Here is a 20,322-nt window from a genome sequence, read left to right as displayed (position 1 = left end):
AGGTGGCGCTTGGAGGAAGGGTGGTTGAGTACATTTTACTTCAGTGACTTTATAACCAGGCTTTTTGGTGCAGGTCTTGTAAGGTCTGGAACCCAACCAAATGCCAAGTCTCCTGCAGCAGTTTTGAGAGTGCAGGTCTGGATGAAAGTGCCCCTGTAGGAGGTCTCAAACTGGTGGTTCTTGGGCCAACTTCCCCTCCAGACCAGGCTCTGCTGCAACAACTTGTTTTCTTCTTATTTGTTAAGAGAAAGGATTTCACTATGTTGCCAGGCTGGCCTTAACTCAAGGGATCCTCCTGCTTCAGCACCCCAAGGAAATGGGACCACTGGCTCACACTATCATGTCCAGAGGGTACAGCATTTAAAATGCATGTATTTATTTATGTAGTGCTGAAAATTGAACCCAGGGCTTCACATAGGCTAAGCAAGTGTTCTACAATTGCTCTATACCCTCAGCTCAAAAAGACTTAAAAATCAATTGAATTAGAGCTGTTCATTTTGGGGGACTTGCACACTGCATGCCTGCCTCACCACCTCCAGTGGTTACATATTCAGCTGGCTCCTCACACTGATATTTCCTGCTTGGGCACCAGAAGGTGACTGGTTGTGTAACTTTTGGTCTAGGGTTGTATGTGGACTTCGGTTGGGAAATGTGCACTTCTAGAGCACACCAAGACTTCTAGGGATATGCGAGTCCAGATATTTTTAAAGGAGTAAGTTTCTGGACCTTCACTATATATGTGTATGTGCCCTTTTAAAAATAGGCCTGCCTAACTAGGTGCAGGGGTGCATGCCTGTAATGCCTGCAACTCCAGAGTCTGAGGTGAGAGGATGGCAAGTTCAAGGTCAGTTTCAGTAACTTAGTGAGACCGTGTCCTGAAATAAAATAAGGACTGAAGGTGTGGCTCAGTATTACAGTGCACCTGGGTTCAATCCTCTGTTAAAATCTTGCCACAAAATAAGCAGATAGTTGACTGTTCTCTCTTCCCACCTCTGTTTCTCACCACTGATCTTTTTCTGTCTTACATGAAAGAGGCTGAACTCTCACCCCACAACTATCTCAGTGTAATGCCCGAGGTGAAATAAAAGGGGCACCCGAGAATGTAGCGCTCCCGAGAGAAAGTTCTGAGATGCTAATGTGTTGGGAGGACCTTATTTCATCAGGGCAATGAACATGATTAAGACTCCACATCCCTCCTTTGTACCCTCCCTCCCTTCCTGTTCTCTTCTCAGAATCAAAATTCAAGGTCAAGATGGTCATCATGGAGATAATATTACAATGTGTATTTGAATTTAAAAGCAAATTCAGATATTTTTTCTGACAGAAAATAAATCTGTCTGATAAGATCCATTGATTCAACTATGAGGACTATTTTGTATATCATATTTGTAAAAGTGTTTATGTAAAAATATGTGTGTATATGATAGTATTAAGACATAAATGTTTTGTAACTGTTTAAACTTGTGATAAAAATATGTAATATCATAAAGCACATGAAAGGAAAGAAAAATTATTGAGAGAAATACATAGTTTGTAACACTTGATACTTAAGCAAAAGAGTTTGAAGGCCACAGGCCCAGAGGATCCATGATAATTTTAAGTCACTCCAATTAGGGAAAACCTGATCAGCAGTGATCTGTTAGGATGGATTGGTTGAGGCCCTTTCTGGACACATTCACTTTTGTACCCAGGAGTGTGGGGTTTTTTTGGGGGGTGGGAGGTGTTACTAGAGGATAGACCTGGGGGTGCTTAATCACTGAGCTACATCCCCTGCCCTTTTTATTTAATTTTTTTTAAGTTGTCAATAGACCTTTATTTTACTTACTTATATGTGGTGCTGAGAATCTAACCCAGTGCCTCCCACATGCTACGCAAGCGCTGTACCACTAAGCCACAACCCCAGACCCTTATTTTTCATTTTGAGTCAGGGTATTGCTAAGTTGCTTAGGATCTCACTAAGTTGCTGAGGCTGGTTTTGAACTTATAATCCTCCTGCCTCAGCCTCCTGAGCCATTGGAACTACAGTCATGTGCCAGCTCCGAGGGGTAGGTTTAAAGATGATGCTTCCTCTGGCTTCACTTTTTCCTTTCTCACTGTGAAGCCATCTAAAACCATAAGGGCTTCTTGAAGTCAGAGGTAATATAACACAAATCTCCCGCTCAGCCTGGACTTTGGGCTACCTGGACTCTCAGTGGGTAAGTGGAATGATCTGGGAGCTCCTTGGGGTTTATTAGGACAGCAAGTAACAGGATGCTCCAGGGACCACTCAGAGAAGCACTGATGTTCCAGAATGGTAAGAAACCCTGGAAATGGAGACTGAAACATGGGATAATAAGATGCTCAAAAAATGGTCTCCAATTCTGACAGGGGTCTTACAGTTTGCCTTGGGAAAGATTCTATGGGAATTTAGTGCCAGAAGGGTCCTTTAAGGCCAGTTACCATAAGATTCCCATTTTACAGATGAAGAAATTGAGGCACAGAAAGATTAACTGGCCCATGGTCACATGGCTGATTTGTGACACAGTCAGTGACTAGAACCCTGTATTTTAGCTTACCACTTAGTATTTTCTTCCTGCAATATCATGTTGCGTATCATTCAGACTTTAAACTCAGACCTTGTTTGTAAGGTCTACAAATTAAGGCTTTGAGAAGGGGTGATAATTATGCCAAGGTGACTATTTAACTAAATCCGACTAGACACTTGACTCCCTTTGACTTGACACTTCGTATTAATGGATGAGGAGAAGTTTCCAAATTCATTGTCCTGAATTCTCTGTTTTCTGGAAACCACCAAAGCAGGACTGGAATTGGGCTGGGAGGCTTGGAGGTGGTGGCACAGAGAAAAATCAAAACTTTAGGCTACACTCTAGATTGGGCTCTGAATGTCCTGCCTCCTGGGTTGTAGCCGTGCGGCTCTTGTGTGGGGCTGATTTACATGGCAATTCTTGGTTGCTGTAAGTTTCAAAAGTAATGTTTTAGGGCCAACAGCGCCCTCTCGAACAGAACAAGTACTTTTTGGCAGTTGTTACTCTGAGGGACAAATGGGTGCAGCTTGGCTTATGAATCCAGTGTCCTGAACTTGAACTTCTACACAGATGCACAGGCTGGGGTGTGGGACTTTGGCCCAGATCTCTGTGGGTGAGGCAGGAGTAGAAGTCAACATGCCACCATGATACACTGGGATCACAGGGCTATGAGGCTTCCACTACAGACCCCAAGCCCCAGAGCTCTCCCTAAAGAGGGCTCTCTCTAAATAGGGACTATGGCAATCCCTGGGACTGACAGCTCTGAACCCACTCAGAATAAATTAAAGCACAGTGTTACATTCTATGTGGGAACAATTCCACAAGAAAAATTTCAGGTAAGTGGGATGAGAGAATTTATTGGAAATGGAAAGGCAAAAAGCAAATACAACATTTAAGGGAACTCAGTGTTCAAAAACTGATTACCCAGCAGGTCCTCAGAAAGGTTCAAATGACAATTTCTTTGTTCTGAGCATACAGCACATTCATATCCTGCTTAAGAGGGTACCTTTTGCTTTAAGATGTCCACGGGCGTCTGATGGGCCTTTAGCTTCTTGTTTTTAAGAAGTACTTTCCTCCTAAGTTGGTCGGGTGAGGGAAGCATTGGATCATCTGAGAAATCAGTCTCAAATAAGAATCTAGCCACCAGCTTTTCTCCAAACACAGTCTAAAAGGAACAAAGGAAAACATACCAGGTCTTTGGTCTCCACTGGCTAAATATGTCTAGATTTCCTAAATGTACTAGATAATTCAGCCTGGCCGAATTGTTTTAAAAATCCCCGGAAGAGGAAGGAGGAAAGGAGTTGTTTATTTTCCCTCCACAGTGTCTTACTGAAGGAAGGGAGGTGTTTAGGACAGGGCGAGATCTAGGTCACTGTGCAGCTGGGGCCAGTTCTAAGATTCAGGGAAATGTTCCGGGGTCTGATGTGTTAAAGAAGAAAACAGATTCAGCTGGAGGCTGTGGTAGAATGTGGTCTGTTCCCGATGAGGATAAGAAGTCAAAGGTATATGAACCTTGGAGGGGATGGGAAGTGAGGGCAAAGACCGAAGGTAATAGGGAAAATTTGCCCCCACATAGGATAAAGAACCACAGACACCATTTTCACAAAGATTTTTGAGCATTGGTCTCTACAGCAGAATGTCTCTCCAGGAGGTGGGTGGAAGGAGGGTAAACAGAGTGATCAACTGGGATGAGGGTAGAAAAATGTGGCAATTTGTATTCTTAGAATTTTTTTTTTTTAATTTAAAAGGAACAAATCAAATCTTAGGCCAAAGCAATATGAAAGGCCAAATTTTTTGTTAGCATTAATATTGGGTGACATTTTACTCTGTTGATGCCCCTCCTTCCCATTAAGAGCCATGTTTCCAAATGCTTCTGTCACTGGAGAGAGGGGAAGGCTAATGGAATATGTCTCCTAAATCTGTCTGCATTACAATTCCTTTCTATAAGGAAGGCTGTCTGTCAATATACAACATTTCTGATTAGTCTAGGCTCTGTGCTAACTTGGATCCCTGAATTGTAGTATAGGTCACAAAAAGATTTGACTTAAAATAGTTTCAGTTTTTCCACATATAACTGACAGGTGACATCCTGGCATCTCTGACTTGTGTTACTAGAGGTGTTGTAAGATTTGGTCTGTTTTTAACTCCCAAGGTTTTCTGGAAGAAGTCAGAGAACAGAGTTTATATCACTATAGCTGAAAAGAGGGGCCATTCAAGAGGAGGTCCAAGCTCCTAGGGAAGCCCCATTTCTCAGGTCTGTGGGCCCCTAGTAGAATGTGTTTCATGGCCAAAGTCCAGCTGTGGTGTGGCCCACAGCAGTCCCATTGAAAGCCCAAAGACAAGCAAGACAAAGGCCAGGATACCATCCTGCCTCCTAGCGGGGAGCTCACCTTAAAAATTTCTGCCATTTTTCGTTGCTGAGGCAATGAACAGTGGTTCTCAATGGATATGATGATTGGCAGGTCAGAGTTGATGAAGGCGCTGCGATCAATGGCCTCAACCACATCCTATGAGATCCAAAACAGTTCCTTACAGTCAGCTATTTGTCCAGGGTGGCCAGAAAGCAACGTATTACATCATAGCCAGAAAGCATCTAAATTGTTGCATTCAGCAGACTATGGCCAAAGGTGATTTTCATCCTTTTATATGTACAGTTATCCCTCAGTATAACTGTAGGGGGTTGATTCCAGGACCCTGCAGATACTGAAATCTGTGAGATACTCTAGTCTCTTATATAAAATGGGACAGTATTTTCACATAATGTACACATATTCTCCCAGACACTTTTTAGTTTTAGCATCACTTATGAGATACTTTAAGAAGTTAATTTATTGGGGGCAAAAATACACATATTATATCTATTCATGTGGGTCTACAAACTTAGTTATCAACTCATTTTCCCATCTATACAGTACAAAAGTTTTAATAGTGATAAATAGGAAAATGAGTTAAAGAGAAAATGCATTTCAGTCACTATCTGTACATATAAGATGAAAATAATAATATTCCTTCCCAGTCTGACCACCTTTCAGAGAAAAATGATATTACACAGCCAAAAACACTCTAAATGAGTAATTACACAAGTGAACTAATATGCTACCCAGAATTTGAAATAATAATCCCATGAGATCAGTCTTCTTGGGTGACCAATCTTCTCGGGGGAAATTAATCTCCTTATTTTATAATGTTAACTATTTAATTGTATCCTTCTGACAATATTGGCTTTTGTCAGAAGGATAAAAGGGCAAATTGTCCTTTATTTCTCATAGCAAGAGAATATATCCTGCCTTTATATATCATCACATCATGAAGAATTGCAATGATATCATTACATCCTAACTAATGTAAAGTAATAGTTACTAAATTTTGGTTAAATAAGAATCAATAAGAGTTCTAGATCAAATTCCAGGAAGATGAACATGTGCACACTCTACACAATATTGCAAACATTTTTGAGAAATATTTATTCAGATCCAGCATGAGAATCCTTGATCTAAAATGTAATTTGGTAAGATGACTAATTTGAAAGACAGATGAAGATAATATCTCTTCATGATTTTACTTGAAGGAAGTGCTGAAGCATTACCTTGAAAGGAATCTTGGTTGTCAGTGTATGTCCATGATAAATAATGGGCATCCCATCATCTCCATCCCAGCAGTCCAGCTCTATGCTCCTACAGCCTTGCAAGAGGACCTGTGTGAGTAATGAATGAATCCACCCCAGATGAGCACCTGGAGATAAAGCTTCAAATTGAACCTAGCATACAGTTTACACATCAATCAGTGTTTGCACTCAGGGATAAAACAGAAGGGTATAAAATCTAAAATAATTATTGCACCTTGGACAAAGTCCACAATTAATCTGGGTTAGGGAATGGAGAGAACAGATTAAGGTAGGAGCATTTACCAGAGCTGAATATTATTCAAAGATCAATTTGAGAGCAAAAACATATAAACTTTTTTTTTCTTTCTTTCTTTGCCTTTTGCACCTTTGATTCCTTGAAACAGCACATCTTGAAATTAGAGAGCCCAGCAAGAGCTCTATATGGTTAGATTTCAATGGAGGTAAAGGTGCTAATGTCACAGCCTAGAAGAATTAAAACCACCAATTCCTTACTGAGCGGACTAAACATTTACATGAAGCCAATCTGTATGAAATATTCTCCATTAAGACCCAAATTTAGCAATGTGGAAACTTCTTTGCTATGAAAATGTAGTAAGAAGAACAGAAGAAAGGAATTATCAAGATTTTGCCTATCTAAACCCAAAACCACATCTGGAGAAGAAATAAATTCCTCTCTTCCATATGCATAGCAGATACCAATTATCGATTTTGGCACACTTATGTATGAGTATTTAACAACAAACTGCACAATTATACATGGCGATAATGCACCAATAAAAAATATGAAAAAGTATTCAGCCCACTTGCCCCTAGGCTCACAAGCGCTTCAGCAAAGTACTGCAGAAAACACCACCAATGAATCAGATCAGGTGATACCCATTGGCTGTCCTGGATCTAAAACTGTAAGCAGGGCTCCCAACACATGTGCTTGATTGGGTTTGAGCTCTGGAATATCTGTTTGAAGCAACTTCCTCATCTTCCTTCAGGACTCTACCTGTAGAATACCTTAAACAATTATCCCATGATGGAAAGGTCATAGAAGCCAAGAGGCTGATATATCTATGAATGGACCTACTTATTTGAGAATCCACATAACTATTTCCATGTGACAAAAATCCATTGTTAGGGTTTAGTGGCCAAAAAGTTTCTGCATCAAAGTTTAGATAGTGGAATGCTTTTTATTTTAATATTTTTTATGTGCGATACTTGCTAGGTTCTTCCCATTAAACATCATAGTCTGTGGCCTAGAATTCTGAGGTCACCAGCTCCTGGCAACAGCTAGAGTGTCTATAAGTACATTGTATTGGGCTGAAGATTGTAATGTGGCAGGTAGGACACAAGGATGCTTCATTCCTGGGAAAGACTGCCAGGTTGGGAAGAATTGTCCAGCAACTAGCAACAGATTAGATGGGTTTTCAGCATGAAAAGACTAAATGTCTTTACCAAAGGTTGCATGACCTTAAGACCTCCATGTGTAACTAGAAGACCAGGGTTGGGAATTCCAGGTAAGAAGAACAGGGCTTATTCTCATTTTTCATCTGTTCCATAGAGAAATGATAGGAAGTAACTAGGAGGACTGAGGGAGAGTGGAGAGCGATTAGAAACAGAATGAAAGGGATCTGACACCAGTCTAATCACATCTGTGAGTATATTTGGAGGGTTCTTGTGCCTTATTCAAAAGCTGTGATAATTTCAACTTGGGTATAATGTTAAGGAGTTTGAAAACTGAAGTCAAATAATGAAGTAGGAATAAAGCTAAGGCATTGACACTTGATTATTTTCCTGGGAGGAAAACACACACTCACAAATATGTAGACATGCAAAGATATGTATTATGTACTTATATATGTGTATATGTACACATGCATGTATATTACATATGTGTATCAACATATGGATATACAAATGAGACATATGGATATACAAATGAGACATATGTGTATATAGGTACCCACATACCCCATTTGTGTATATATGCATACACATATATATCATATCCCATCTGTGTATGTATATCTCTATCTATCTATCTATCTATCTATCTATCTATCTATCTATCTATCTATCTATCTTCATTTAAATTTCCCATAGAACAACGGATTTCAAATTTCTTTTGATTTGGAATTCTCTGTGCAAATGAAAGGCCAACATAGAAAACCCATAGAAGGGAAGCACTTCAAGGAGTCGGGCAGGGTATCCAGGATTCCCACCCTTCCTATCCTGTGGCTCGCTCATCTCATTGTCAGCAGCTGAGGCCCCTTAACAGCCTTCTATTTTGAAAATTACTACCCCAAGGACACTGAATCTTCATTTCACAATAAAGGTCCCTTAGAAAACAGTTAAAAATGCATATTTCATGCTAGATCATCTTTGGGACAAAATGTACCTCTTGCTGTGAGGAATATCTGGACTAATCCAGAGAACAAAAGAATCCCATTGCTGCTGGGGTTGTGTAAATAATACTGATATGATTTTCAAATTTGGGCCTGTAGGTACACAACCACACACTTATATTCCCTGGACCCAGCCTAGCTCTCTTCTGGTTAACTTCTTGTGGGCATTCAAAAAACAGGCAGCTTGAAAGAGGAAGTTGAAGACAATATAACAGACAGGCGACGGACATGCAGACCATTGAGAACTGGATGTGTAGGTCAAAAGGATGTGCTTTTCCCAGTCCAGACAGCCCACTTTTTCATAGAGCATTCCCATGAATTCAGAGGGACAGTGCCTCCCGTCTGTGCAATTTTTTTTTTCCCTCAAGTTGGTTACCATAGGGACAGATTGATTGTCTAACAAATTGCAAAGCAAAACAAACAATATTTTGGGATTAGCTCTGTAAGAAAGTTGCATTTTCTACTACGTTTTCCCACTACAATATATTGATTTATTTAGCATTTAGTGAAACGATTAGATAGTTTTCCCATGGGAAAATCTAATTTTGGGAGTAGGTCAGACTCGGATCTAAAAGCTAGGAGTCTCAAACAAATACTTTTTTTTTTTGTGCCTAGAATAAGGGTTAAGTATAGATGGAGAAAACAAACAAAACAAAAAGAAGTAAAGAAAACAACTGCTGTATGTATAGGCAGTTTTCCCACACATCATGGCTCCTTACGTTTCACATGTCCTAGTTTATAAGCTCTTTGAAGGAATCGGGGGTCAGGTTTTCGTGACCTTGGGGGTTATATAAATAATGAGGTTTAATGGAAACCACATTGCAAGTGGCCTTCTCGGTACCTGGCTGTAGAGTTCTACTGAGGATTCTCCTTTGAGCTGATGGCCCGTGAGGTAGGTATTGTGTGAAGACTCAATGTAATAGTAGGAGAGGGGTAGCTGCAATTCTTTTAAGTTCTCCTGTGACTCATCATTTTTCGAGGCAAAATTATCTTTATCCATCAGAAACCTAGATGAAACACACTTTCTTAAGACTGCATGAGAGCAACTGACATTCTTAAATGATGGGCAAAAGATCTTTTAAAAGTTACCTTGCAAATCCTTCAAATGACATTAGGCCCTGATGACACATGTTGATACTAGGCTCAAACTTCTGCATGGGATACAAAAAAAAAAAAGGAAAAAGGAAGATGTTATTAGGTAAAGAATCTGAATGAAGCGGGAAAAAAGCCACAACACGGANGCACAACGACATGATAATATTCCCGCCTTTTTTTTTTTTTTTTTTTGGTACTGGGAATTGAATTCAGGGCACTTTACCACTGAGCTACACCCTAGTCCTTTTTGCTTTTTATTTTGAGACAGGGTCTTGCTAAGTTGGTGAGGCCATCCTTCTTTCTCAGCCTCCCAAATCAATGGGATTACAAGTATGTGCCACTGTGCACAGCTACTCACATATTTTTAGTGATCAAGTCCAACTGCTGGATAGCTAATCCACAGATTCCCAATCACACACTACGGCTAATTCTGAGGAAAGTGATGCAGCCACACTGCACAGCATCCCCACAATCTCTCTAGTCTACACCATCACCACCTCTTTCTTGCCTGGGCGACTAGGATAGTCTCCTAACCAGTCTCTGCCTCCATCCCTCAGCACAGTTTATTCCCCGAAGTGGTCAGAGTGACCTCTTGAAAACATAAATTATGTTACTCTCCCACTCAAAACTTTCCAAAGGCTTTCCATTTCACATGAAGTCAAGTCAGCCTCCTTCCCATGGCCTAAAAGGCCTAGATGATTCAGCCCCTGAAACTCACTTAAAATCATGTCTGCCACTCTCTGTCTGGCTCATGTAGCTCCCCTAATACTAGCTTTTTTGTCATTCCTCTTAAACCTGGAGCTCACTCCTGCCTCAGCAAGTTTGGAATGCTCTTTCTTCAGAATCTCACATGACTTACTCATTTAGGCTCTGTCTAAAGGCCACCTCCCCATAGTGGCTTTTGCTTAATTACTCCTCCTTAGCCTTCTCACATCACTCCATCCCTTACTTTGCTGAATTTTCCTCATAACTCATTGTTATCTGAAATTACACTATATCTTATTTATTGTTTGCCTCACCCATTAGAATGCAAGCTACACTGAGGGTCAGAACTCTGATCTCATTCATTAATTACTATATTCCCAGCTCCTGAAACAGAGCTAGCATAGTAGGTGTTAATACATATTTATTAAATGAGAAAAGAAGTTGAAGACCTAGACTAATTCTGTTGTGCATGCTAGAATAACAAGGAGGAATTATGTACTGACTTTTTTTTTTTTTTTTTTTTTTTTTTTNTTTTTTTTTTTTTTTTTTTTTTTTTTTTTTTTTTTTTTTGATGCTGGGGATTGAACCCAGGGCCTTGTGCATGCTAAGCAAACACTCTATCAACTGAGCTATATCTGCAGCCCCATACTGACTCCTTGTAATGGTCTCTGAGTCATGGACAGCATTGGGTCTATGTTAATTATGTGTTAAATAAAACATTAGTATATTTGATATTTAAAGACAAACAAACAAAAGAACAAAACAAACAAACAAAAACCTCAAATTGTCTCAGATGTGAAGACTTTGGAAAGAAGCATAGAAAGAATAAATGTTCAGCAGCAAATTATCAGAGAAGTCAGAGGCATTACACGCAAGTACACACACACAAAATGAGCACAAACCTGGATGATGCTGAGGATCTCATCGTAAGTGCAGTGTTCCCCTTGGCAATTCACCAGGAAGTCGTTGAGCTGGAGAATGCCAATCCCAAATATGCCCAGGGATGTGCTCTCGATCCCAGTGCCATTTGTCACAATGCTTGCAGCAGCGATGGCATCAGATATCTGCCTCTGGTTGTCTGAAAGCTGCTGTTTGCTCTTAATGAACAACCCCAAGTCTGAGACGTTTCTGGTCAACAAATCTGAAACAAAGTCACCCACACAACATGGACTCTTGTCATGCCAGCATCTTGCACAAGGTACATTTCGCAGATAATGGTGCTATGAACTCATTGAACTGGAGAAGCTCTTTATTAATCAAGCTCAGTGTTGACATCTGGCTTCACACAGTTGAGGGAATAAAAAAAAATCAATCAATCAATCAATCAATCGATAAGAGCTAGGTTGATGATACTGAAATCCTATGAGAATAAAATGTAGCTTCAGTGGGGACTGGAGGCCAAATTTAGAGTTCAGTTTTTGAGAATAACTACATCTACATTTTTCTTTATGTAAAGACTGAAGATGTAGTCTTAAAATTATGGTTTTCCTGTGCTTTAAAATTATAACTACCAACAATTGTACGTAAGTTTTTCTGTGAATACAAAATTTAAATCTTTTGGGTAAATTTCCAAGGAGCCACAATTGCTAGATTGTACAAAAAGAGTATGTTTAGTTTAGCAAGAAAATGTCATACTGCCTCTCAAAATAAATGTTTGCACCTTTTTACAACTCTACCAGCAATGTTTTAATGGTCTAACTGGTATACATTCACACCAGTTATTTTAATTTTCACCATTCTGGAAGATAATCTGGCAGTTTCTTATAGAGCTGAACATGGACTTACCATATGATCCAGCAATTGCATTGTTAGGTATTTACCCAAAGAACTTCAAAACTAATGTTCACACACAAACCTACGTACCAATATTTATAGCAGCTTTGTTCATAATTGCTAATACTTGGAAGCAACCAAGATATCTTTCAGAAGATTAATGGATAAACAAACTGTGGTACATCCATACAATGGAATATTATCCAGCTTAAAAGAAATGAGCCATCAAGTTGCTACAAAACATGGAGAAAACTTAAATGCACATTGCTGAGTGAAATAAACCAGTCTGAAAAACTATACACTATATGATTCCAATGATACAGCATTCTAGAAAGGGCAAAATTATGGAGAGAGTAAAAAGATCAATAGTTTCCAAGAATTTGGAAGACTGAAGGGAGGATGAAAAGATAGAAGAGAGAATATTTTCAGAGTAGTGAAATATGCAGGATACCCTTATGGTGGATACACATTATACATTAGTTGAAACTAAAAGACTATACAACACAAAGTGATCCCTAACATAAACTATGGATGTTAGTAACTAACAATGTATCAACATTAACTCGATTATAACAAATGTAATGCAAGGTACTACTAATAGGGGAAACCTGGGTGGGGGTAGGGGTATGGGGTTGGTATATGGGAACTTTGTATTCTGCTCATTTTCCCATAAGCTTAAAAAACAAAATAAAGTCTAATTACTTTTTAAAAAGTGCAGTTACTTGACTAATCCATAGTTATACACATTTTGAACAATAGGTAAATTCTTAGCTTAAGGATAACATAAACATAAATAATTTTGAAGCAACCGCATGAAAAAAGAAAGTTTTTTATTTTGCTTCTTTGCATTTATAGTTCCAGCAAGAACAGAGGAGAAAATGACAGGCTTAACATGTGCAGGTGACTAAAAAATAGCATGAATGGTGATGGTAATGGTGATGATAGCCAGGGGGATAGAACGAGACACTGTGGTGTGCATAGTAGGAAAAACGTCTTGGATGTTCATATAGGAGGACTCTGCTGTGGTCACCAAAGACTGTCCAAGTCAAAGGGCAGGCAACTCCTGCCCTGGGATTGAGCACCCACCTGCCTATAGGTAGGAAAGAACCAGGTGTTTCTCAACTGTGACACACCATGCACCTCGTGGACATTTGGAAATGGTCAGGAAAGGGTTTTTGGTTGTTGGAATGACTGGAGGGCACTACTGGTTAAATATCCTGGAACATATGGGCTGAACAATGATGAATTTCCTTGCCCAGAATTTCAATAGCACCTGCCCCAAATGATCTCTTGAAATAATTCAGTTCCACCAAACTCCAGGTAACAGCACATTATTGCAAAAGGCTGGGAGCTTGTGTGACTGGATCTCTGACCTTGATTTTTAGACAGAAATTTCTCAAAAGGGAAATCCTAAGGTATTAAACAAACCTAGGTCAGGCTGAAGGTCACTGGTGTTCTCCTCAATTGTCAGGTTGGTGTAGAGTGGGGCCGACTCAGAGCCGGATCGGTTGCAGGGCACGCAGTAGACATCAAAGAGATCCTTCAGGTCCTTGCGGCTCCTTATGCTGAGCGAGGAACAGAAAACAACTCCCATGTAGTATTGTTATAAACATGTGGGCCCGGGAAAGAGTAAGAAGGACTTCAAGGCCATACCTGAATGATTTGAACAGCTCAACAAATTCAACAAAACTCATGTTACTGTCTGAAACCATGAAGCTCTGGAACCCCTTCATTCCTCCTTTGATCCGCCCGTGCCAGCTGCTACTGCTCCAGGCACTGCAGAAAGACAGGGCTGTCATGGGCAAACTGGGATGCTCCAGTCACTCTGCCCCAACACATGTTCTCTGGTTAGCAACATGAGCAAAATGATGGATTGCAAGTCATTTAAGTCGATTCTGTTTTCCTCTCCTCTCTTTCTATTTCCCTTGATCTACATTGTGTGAGGAAATAAAATGAAATCTGTTGAAGCCACATCATGTTTCCATCTGATTTAATAAGGGCACAAAGTTAAGGTTAATACTCCTCTACTAATCAAAGCAGTTCTTTGAAAACCACAGCTCAATGGGGGTAAAACTTCTAAGTTCAGTGATTCTGAAGAAAAGTCACTTTTAAATGAGACCAGAATTACTCAATCATAATCCATGGAAATATATGTGTTCTTTTCTATAATCTGAATTAAAGGAACCCATTTAAGAGGAAAGTTTTAGGTACTGCAGTATCTTTTCTTCTTCCTTTCTTAATCAGTTCTTCAATGAAAATAGGGAAGAGCTTTTAATATTAATGGAAAATGTGAGTCAGAAAACACATTAAGAATGGAAAGTAGCCAAATCTGCCAAAGGATTATATCTGTATCTGCAACGGCTGCGACCATTCAATATAAAAATGTCAGTCAAATGAGTCAAAAACTGTCTCCATGTTTCACCTTTTAAATTTTCTATACTGATTTCCTGACAGAATAGCAAGTGAAATGTTTTGATTATAGTTTTTAGTCAAATTAATGAACATAATCTTTGTTTTTATTACCTTGGGCTTTTAAAAAAATATTTCAAATATGTAAGAGAGTACAGAGAATATAATAATAAACAGTCACAGTCTATTCTCAACCTCACTAACAATGTTTGGTGAGGGAAAATTGTTTTGTGTTGACAGCTGAAGGTCACCTCCCTCACTGGGACAGCATCACCAATTGACAGATTTACAGGCTTAGGTTGTTGAAAATCAGCACAGAGCAGGACATAGGAAGCATAGGTTCAGGAAGGGGAGAATTGTGGCTTCAACATTTGCATTTAAACAATAAGTTCACCCTGTTCCTTACTTCTAGCCTCCTGACTGTAGGACTCATCTCCTGACTCTAGGAAGCTCTATGTCCACTCTTTCTCCTGCTAGACTTAGGGCTCAATCTTGCTTTCTCCTTTAACAGCATTCTGGCTGATTTTCTTCTCTTGCTTTGTTTTTTCTTTCTGTTTTAGAATGGTTGAGTGGGTATGGACCCCTGGGGTGTCCTGGGTTGGGGCCTCTGATCTTTGATCTGGCATGTTAGTTTTCTCTTTCAAAAGAGTTTTTTCTGCTCATGAGTGACTGAAGTAAAGGGAAAAGCCATTTAATCAAGGTTGTTTGGCTATTTTGTTTCCCCAGGATCCTGTATAGGCTGAAAGTAAAATGTAAAGGGAACCAACTCTTTGTTAACTTTCAGTTTTGTTGTAAACCTAAATTTGAAGAAGGTTTCAAGGGTGGTAAGAAGAATTCCTATATTCCCTGACCCATTTGAGCCAGTTGTAAATATAAAAAGGTTAACGTACAAGTTCCTTACTCATTGAGAGAAAGAATTCTTCTATGTGTGTGTGGGGGGGTGGGGATTGAAAGCAGAACCTTTCGCATGCTAAGCAAGAATGCTACCAGTGAACTATCCCTTGGCTCTTTTCATTTTGAAACAGGGTCTTGCTAAATTGTCCAGACTGACCTGGAAATTGGAATCCTACTGCCTCAGCCTCCCAAGTAACTGGGATTCAAGGCAAGCATTGCTTTGGCAAGATTCTTTCCTTTAAAAGATAATTTGCTATAGTATTCTTATCAATAGGGAGAGAGAGAGAGAATATGAATGAATGAATGTGGTGTGTGCATGTGTGTAGTGTATATATGTATGTGGTGTATGTGTGTGTGTGTGTGTGTGTGTGTGTGTGTGAAATTGACATTTCCAAAATCAATGTGTGCTCAGACTCACTCCTCTGTGGATAGGTGAAGAGTACCTGTTTTATCGTGGTTCTACATGAATTCTCTGAATTTCTTTAACTTTATTTGAAATATTTGAACTATATGAGTGGAGGGAGATGTAGTAGCCATTCTTGTTCTCTCTGGAAGTCTTTCATTTTAACATGTTTCTTTTTCTGAGAAGGTAGATTTTGTTTCAAGTCTGCTATTTATATGAATCTTATATGATAATTTAATATAATACCAGCTTTAGAATTATATGTAAACATATCCAGTAGGCTTACATTTGAATTCATTTCTCCAGGCATGTATAACTTTTCTCATATCTGAGGATTAAGTATATTTCACCAATAGTGAAGTGCCAGGTAGCTTATATTAAAACTTAAGTTATTCTTCACTTAGAGCAGTACTAAGTACTAGCCTACAGAACTTCTTACAGTGATAGAAATGTGCTCTATCTGCAGTGTTCAGCTTAGTGACCATTAGCCACTTGTAACTATGGAGCACTTGAAATGTGGCTACTGTGATGAGAAGCTGGCTTTTAAATTTAATTTAATTTTGATTAATTTAAATTTGAATTCAAATACCCACATGTGGCTAGTGGCTACTATATTGGACAGTGCAGATTTAGAGAATCACAGCTTAGATTTTGTCACAGCTACTTTGAAGGGTTGTTTTATTCTCTCAAATAAGTAAGCACAATCAGAAGGTAGTATAAAATCAAGAAAATTGGGATCATTTAAAATTTGGAACCAGTCTTTCCACAGACAATTGGAAGCATGTGCCCTTCCATACAACTGGAATGATGGGAAGGGCCCTTCAGTTTTATCATGTTAAGGCCCCACCTGGACGGACTCTTGTTTGAAGAAGACAGCACAGGGGAGGAGACTGGCCTGATGGGAGATGACGTCCCGGCAGCCAAGTTGGGGGACCCAGCTGTAGTCAAAGAGTGGGCTCTTCTGGAAGGGAGAGGATTGGGAGGCCTAGCGATGGCATTCGCCTCTGTAAGGATGAAAGATGAAAAAAAGGAACTGCTCATATTGTATTTTCCTCAGAAATCAAATACAAACCAAAGATGTCTGAGCAAACCAACCTATGCATCAAAATATTTTGATGAATGGACTAATGTGGTGGATTCTCAACTGGTTACACATTACAATCATTTGGGGAACTTAAAAGTATACAGATGCCCAGGTTCTAGCCCCAAAATGTCTAAATCAGTCAGTCTTGGGTGTGGCCAGGACTTGGAGATATATTCTTAAAAGCTCTACTCTCTAGCCAGGGTTGAGAATCTTTCATCTAATCCATCAAATTGTATCTTGTTCATCAACTATTACCTGCCAATAATGGCAAGTTAATTATAATAATGTGAGAATTTTGTTCCAAGTAGATTATGTTTGTAGAAGTGCCTTTTAGGTACTTTTAAGTATCTTTTTGGTTTCATCATCTGGTTTTTTAAAAAAAGTATATTTAAGTTTTGTTAAGAATGTCTACAATGCTTAAATCACAACTTAAACCAAATGTGTTTTTCCTATAACATTAAAACTCACAAATCTCCTGTACCTGATTCTTCTTGTTCATTTGTATCTTGAGGATCAGAACCACTCCGGCCTCGACACTCTTTGTACATTTTGACCTTTCGAGTCGCCATCTCATCGTCAGTTGCCTCTTCACTCTCACCCTGGGAACGCAAAGATCAGATGGCTCCTGGCCTGTTTTTTTCACTCTCCCCACAGCTGCTGTTTGGGCAGGGCTCTATTCTAACCCACTCTCCTTCGAAACTCTCTCCCCCAGCTGAGGCCAGGAAAGACCCATTAAGGCTGACCACGTGTCCTCCTGACATGCTGCCCAGTTTGTTCTTCATTGCAAGGCAGCTAACAGAGGGAGGCCGAAAAGAGGACGCATATGAGCCCTGGAATCTCTGTGTACAGACACAATTGTGAAGCAGATAAAGGTCTGCTGTTTATCAACAGCCTCATGTATGTAAAAAAGGGCATTTTTTTTAGATAGTCACGAAGCAAATATGCTATCATGTTACAGTGGTTAAATATGATTTATAGTATATTGTGAAAATATATCTTAGGTAGTGTTCCACATACAGCATTATGGCCCTCTAGGACCTTCATAATGTGACTCCTGTTCTCTTTTAGCCCCTTCTTGCCCAACTCAGTACTGATGCTTCAGCTACCCAGAGTGGCCTGTGCTTCCCTGAACAAGCTATGACTCCATGCCTCTCTGCTGTCTCGTCTGCCAGGGCTGCTGTCCTTTGTATTATTTGCTTGGCGAACTCCTACACATCTTTCTAGACCCATCAGTGAACTGCTCTGTGCCGTCTTCTCTGCCTGCCTCTTAGCTCTGTATTTTTCTTCTTGCTGGTACCATAGCAAAGGATTGGACAGCAACTTAGATTGCACTGTTTTGTTTATGTCTCTGAGTTCTTCTATGGACTTCACCTTTTCCTGGTGTTGGCTTGGTTCCTGGTCCTGGCCTTGGTAGCAAGAGGTATGTGACATTTGTTTTATACCCCATGTAGTCCCCAACTCAAATAACCTAAGGTGATATAGGCCACACAATAATCCTGGAAGATTGAGTATAGAGCTTAAGAAGCAAATAACACAGTACCCTCATGAGGGTTTTCTTCTTTTTCTTGGCGGTGCTTAGGCCCAGGGTGTTATTTCGCTGCACATTGGGTTTCTCAGCATTCTTTGCTGATGTCCCAGGGCTGGGGTTTCGAGTACTCCATCGTCTGCCACCAAACAACTCCACAGCATGAGCCAAGGTTGGGCCTTCATACCGGCCATCCTCCTAAAAAGAACCACATGCTGAACAAATAAGGAAGGGGCAAGCAATGTGGAAGTAAATGTATTAATGGTTCCCAGCAAATCCCCAGAGGTGGAGAGGCACAGGCAGCCACATAAGAATAATTGACCTGGCCACCCATGTGGTTCTGGCTGTGTTTTCTGAATCTTAGAACTCCCTGCTGAACATTTCATAGGGTTCCCTGCTATCCTGGTCACATCCTGATCGGATCTGGTGATGTGCTTTAAACCATCAACTGGGATAAAAAATATTTTGCATCCTGGCTTCAAAACTAACACTGTAGGAGAATTCATTAAGACTTACTTTGCAAATTGATCCTTTGGAGGACTTGGTGGTCTCGAGAGTTGAAAACAGAGTGGGGATCTATTTAAGTAAAATTAACTTTTATTTGTCCACTATTATATCACATCAAGTAGATTCTCATCTAATTTGATGCTCAGGAAAGTCTGACTTGAAATAGAGGGGATGTGGCCTATGTGAAATTCACTTTGGAGGGCCCTGGGGAGGTCCTCAAACAGTTGAGTTGTCATCCTCTTGAGTGACTGAAATCTGAAGATGGATGGAGAGCTCATGGGACTTAGAATACCAAGGAGATTATGATACTGTGAGCAGCAACACACACTCAAGGGGGAGATAGTGGTTTACAATAGCTACTGCTTGCAAGGCAACTCTGAGCAACATCTTTTAAATGAGTAATGGCAGGGATTTACTTAACTAAACAATGGTCAATGACTCGTTCCACAAGTCAGCAAAATCAGTTAATAAAACCACAAAAAGCCACATCTAAATTAAACACAATATTGCTATTTCACACACTGCATAAAAGAGTTTCTTTAAAATTAATTTCCATGTACTGTCTCTACTTTCTGAAAATTTTAAGAGTAGTCCTCCTTTACAGTTCCAAGGAAGTGCTTGCTAACAGTGCTTTGCTTTGTTGCAGATCATATGCAAATAATAAAGAGAATTTGTGTGTGCATGCTTACTCTTTCATCCTAATGTTCAGTGACTATCTGATTTTATGACTTGCTGTGAATACTACCTTCTGAATCCCAGGATGCTGAGTAACTTGGGCAATTGACATAGAAACCTTTAGGTGACCTCTTGTAGTGGGACATCTGTAACTTATGCCTGTCCATTATCCACTTCCTTCTTCTCCAGCCATTTCCCAATTTTACTTTATCTCTTTTCCATTGAATATAATCTCAATGAATCTGTTGATCAAAGTGGAATAGCATCCCTTGACCAATGATTGGTGCATGGTCCAAATAAACCAATCAGAATCTTTCTCCTTGGAATGGGATTCCTGAATGCAGCAATACAGGGGATGAACATGGCTGGAGATCATTCCATTTGATTCAGACCTGCTGAAGAGAGCCTCTGCTGAAAGTCACTAAGAGTGACTCCAAACTGGGATGAACATTTCATGACACACTTTAGCAAATAGTTTTTAACTGCTTAATGAATAATATACTCTATACAGTTGAAAGAAGTTTTGTTAAGCCTTTACCTATGCATTTTTAGCCTACACATCTTTAAAATTTCAATAGATCTGTTACAGTTTACTCATGAAAGAATCAGCCCTATTAGCTTTTGCTGTTTGGGGTTTTCTAATTTCAGAACATCCCAACATGGACCAAAACTTACCCTTCAAAATATTAGGACAGAAATAGGCAGGGTG

At 39.8% G+C, this 20,322-nt stretch overlaps 1 protein-coding gene across 5 annotated transcripts in view; it reads right to left on the bottom strand.

The window, feature by feature from the left end:
- Plce1 (phospholipase C epsilon 1) overlaps positions 1 to 20,322 on the bottom strand; it is a 371,015-nt gene that overhangs the window by 44,564 nt on the left and 306,129 nt on the right. For 4 of the 5 annotated variants that reach the window (XM_048801772.1, XM_015500030.2, XM_048801774.1 and 1 more), the window contains 11 exons: positions 18,447 to 18,629; positions 17,388 to 17,505; positions 16,670 to 16,826; positions 13,770 to 13,892; positions 13,545 to 13,681; positions 11,246 to 11,484; positions 9,633 to 9,694; positions 9,385 to 9,550; positions 6,112 to 6,219; positions 4,916 to 5,032; positions 3,532 to 3,690 (listed from right to left, as the gene is read on the bottom strand). In XM_048801772.1, the coding sequence (XP_048657729.1) occupies positions 3,532 to 3,690; positions 4,916 to 5,032; positions 6,112 to 6,219; positions 9,385 to 9,550; positions 9,633 to 9,694; positions 11,246 to 11,484; positions 13,545 to 13,681; positions 13,770 to 13,892; positions 16,670 to 16,826; positions 17,388 to 17,505; positions 18,447 to 18,629 (1,569 nt within the window). The remainder of the gene's footprint in view (positions 1 to 3,531; positions 3,691 to 4,915; positions 5,033 to 6,111; positions 6,220 to 9,384; positions 9,551 to 9,632; positions 9,695 to 11,245; positions 11,485 to 13,544; positions 13,682 to 13,769; positions 13,893 to 16,669; positions 16,827 to 17,387; positions 17,506 to 18,446; positions 18,630 to 20,322) is intronic. The other variant, XM_048801775.1, reaches the window with a different exon arrangement.

This window comes from Marmota marmota, unplaced genomic scaffold (genome assembly GCF_001458135.2).
Source record: "Marmota marmota marmota unplaced genomic scaffold, marMar, whole genome shotgun sequence".
In the NCBI taxonomy this organism is placed as follows: domain Eukaryota; kingdom Metazoa; phylum Chordata; class Mammalia; order Rodentia; family Sciuridae; genus Marmota; species Marmota marmota.
The sequence above is the reverse complement of the archived record's forward strand: the minus strand, read 5'-3'. Positions and strand labels throughout refer to the sequence as shown.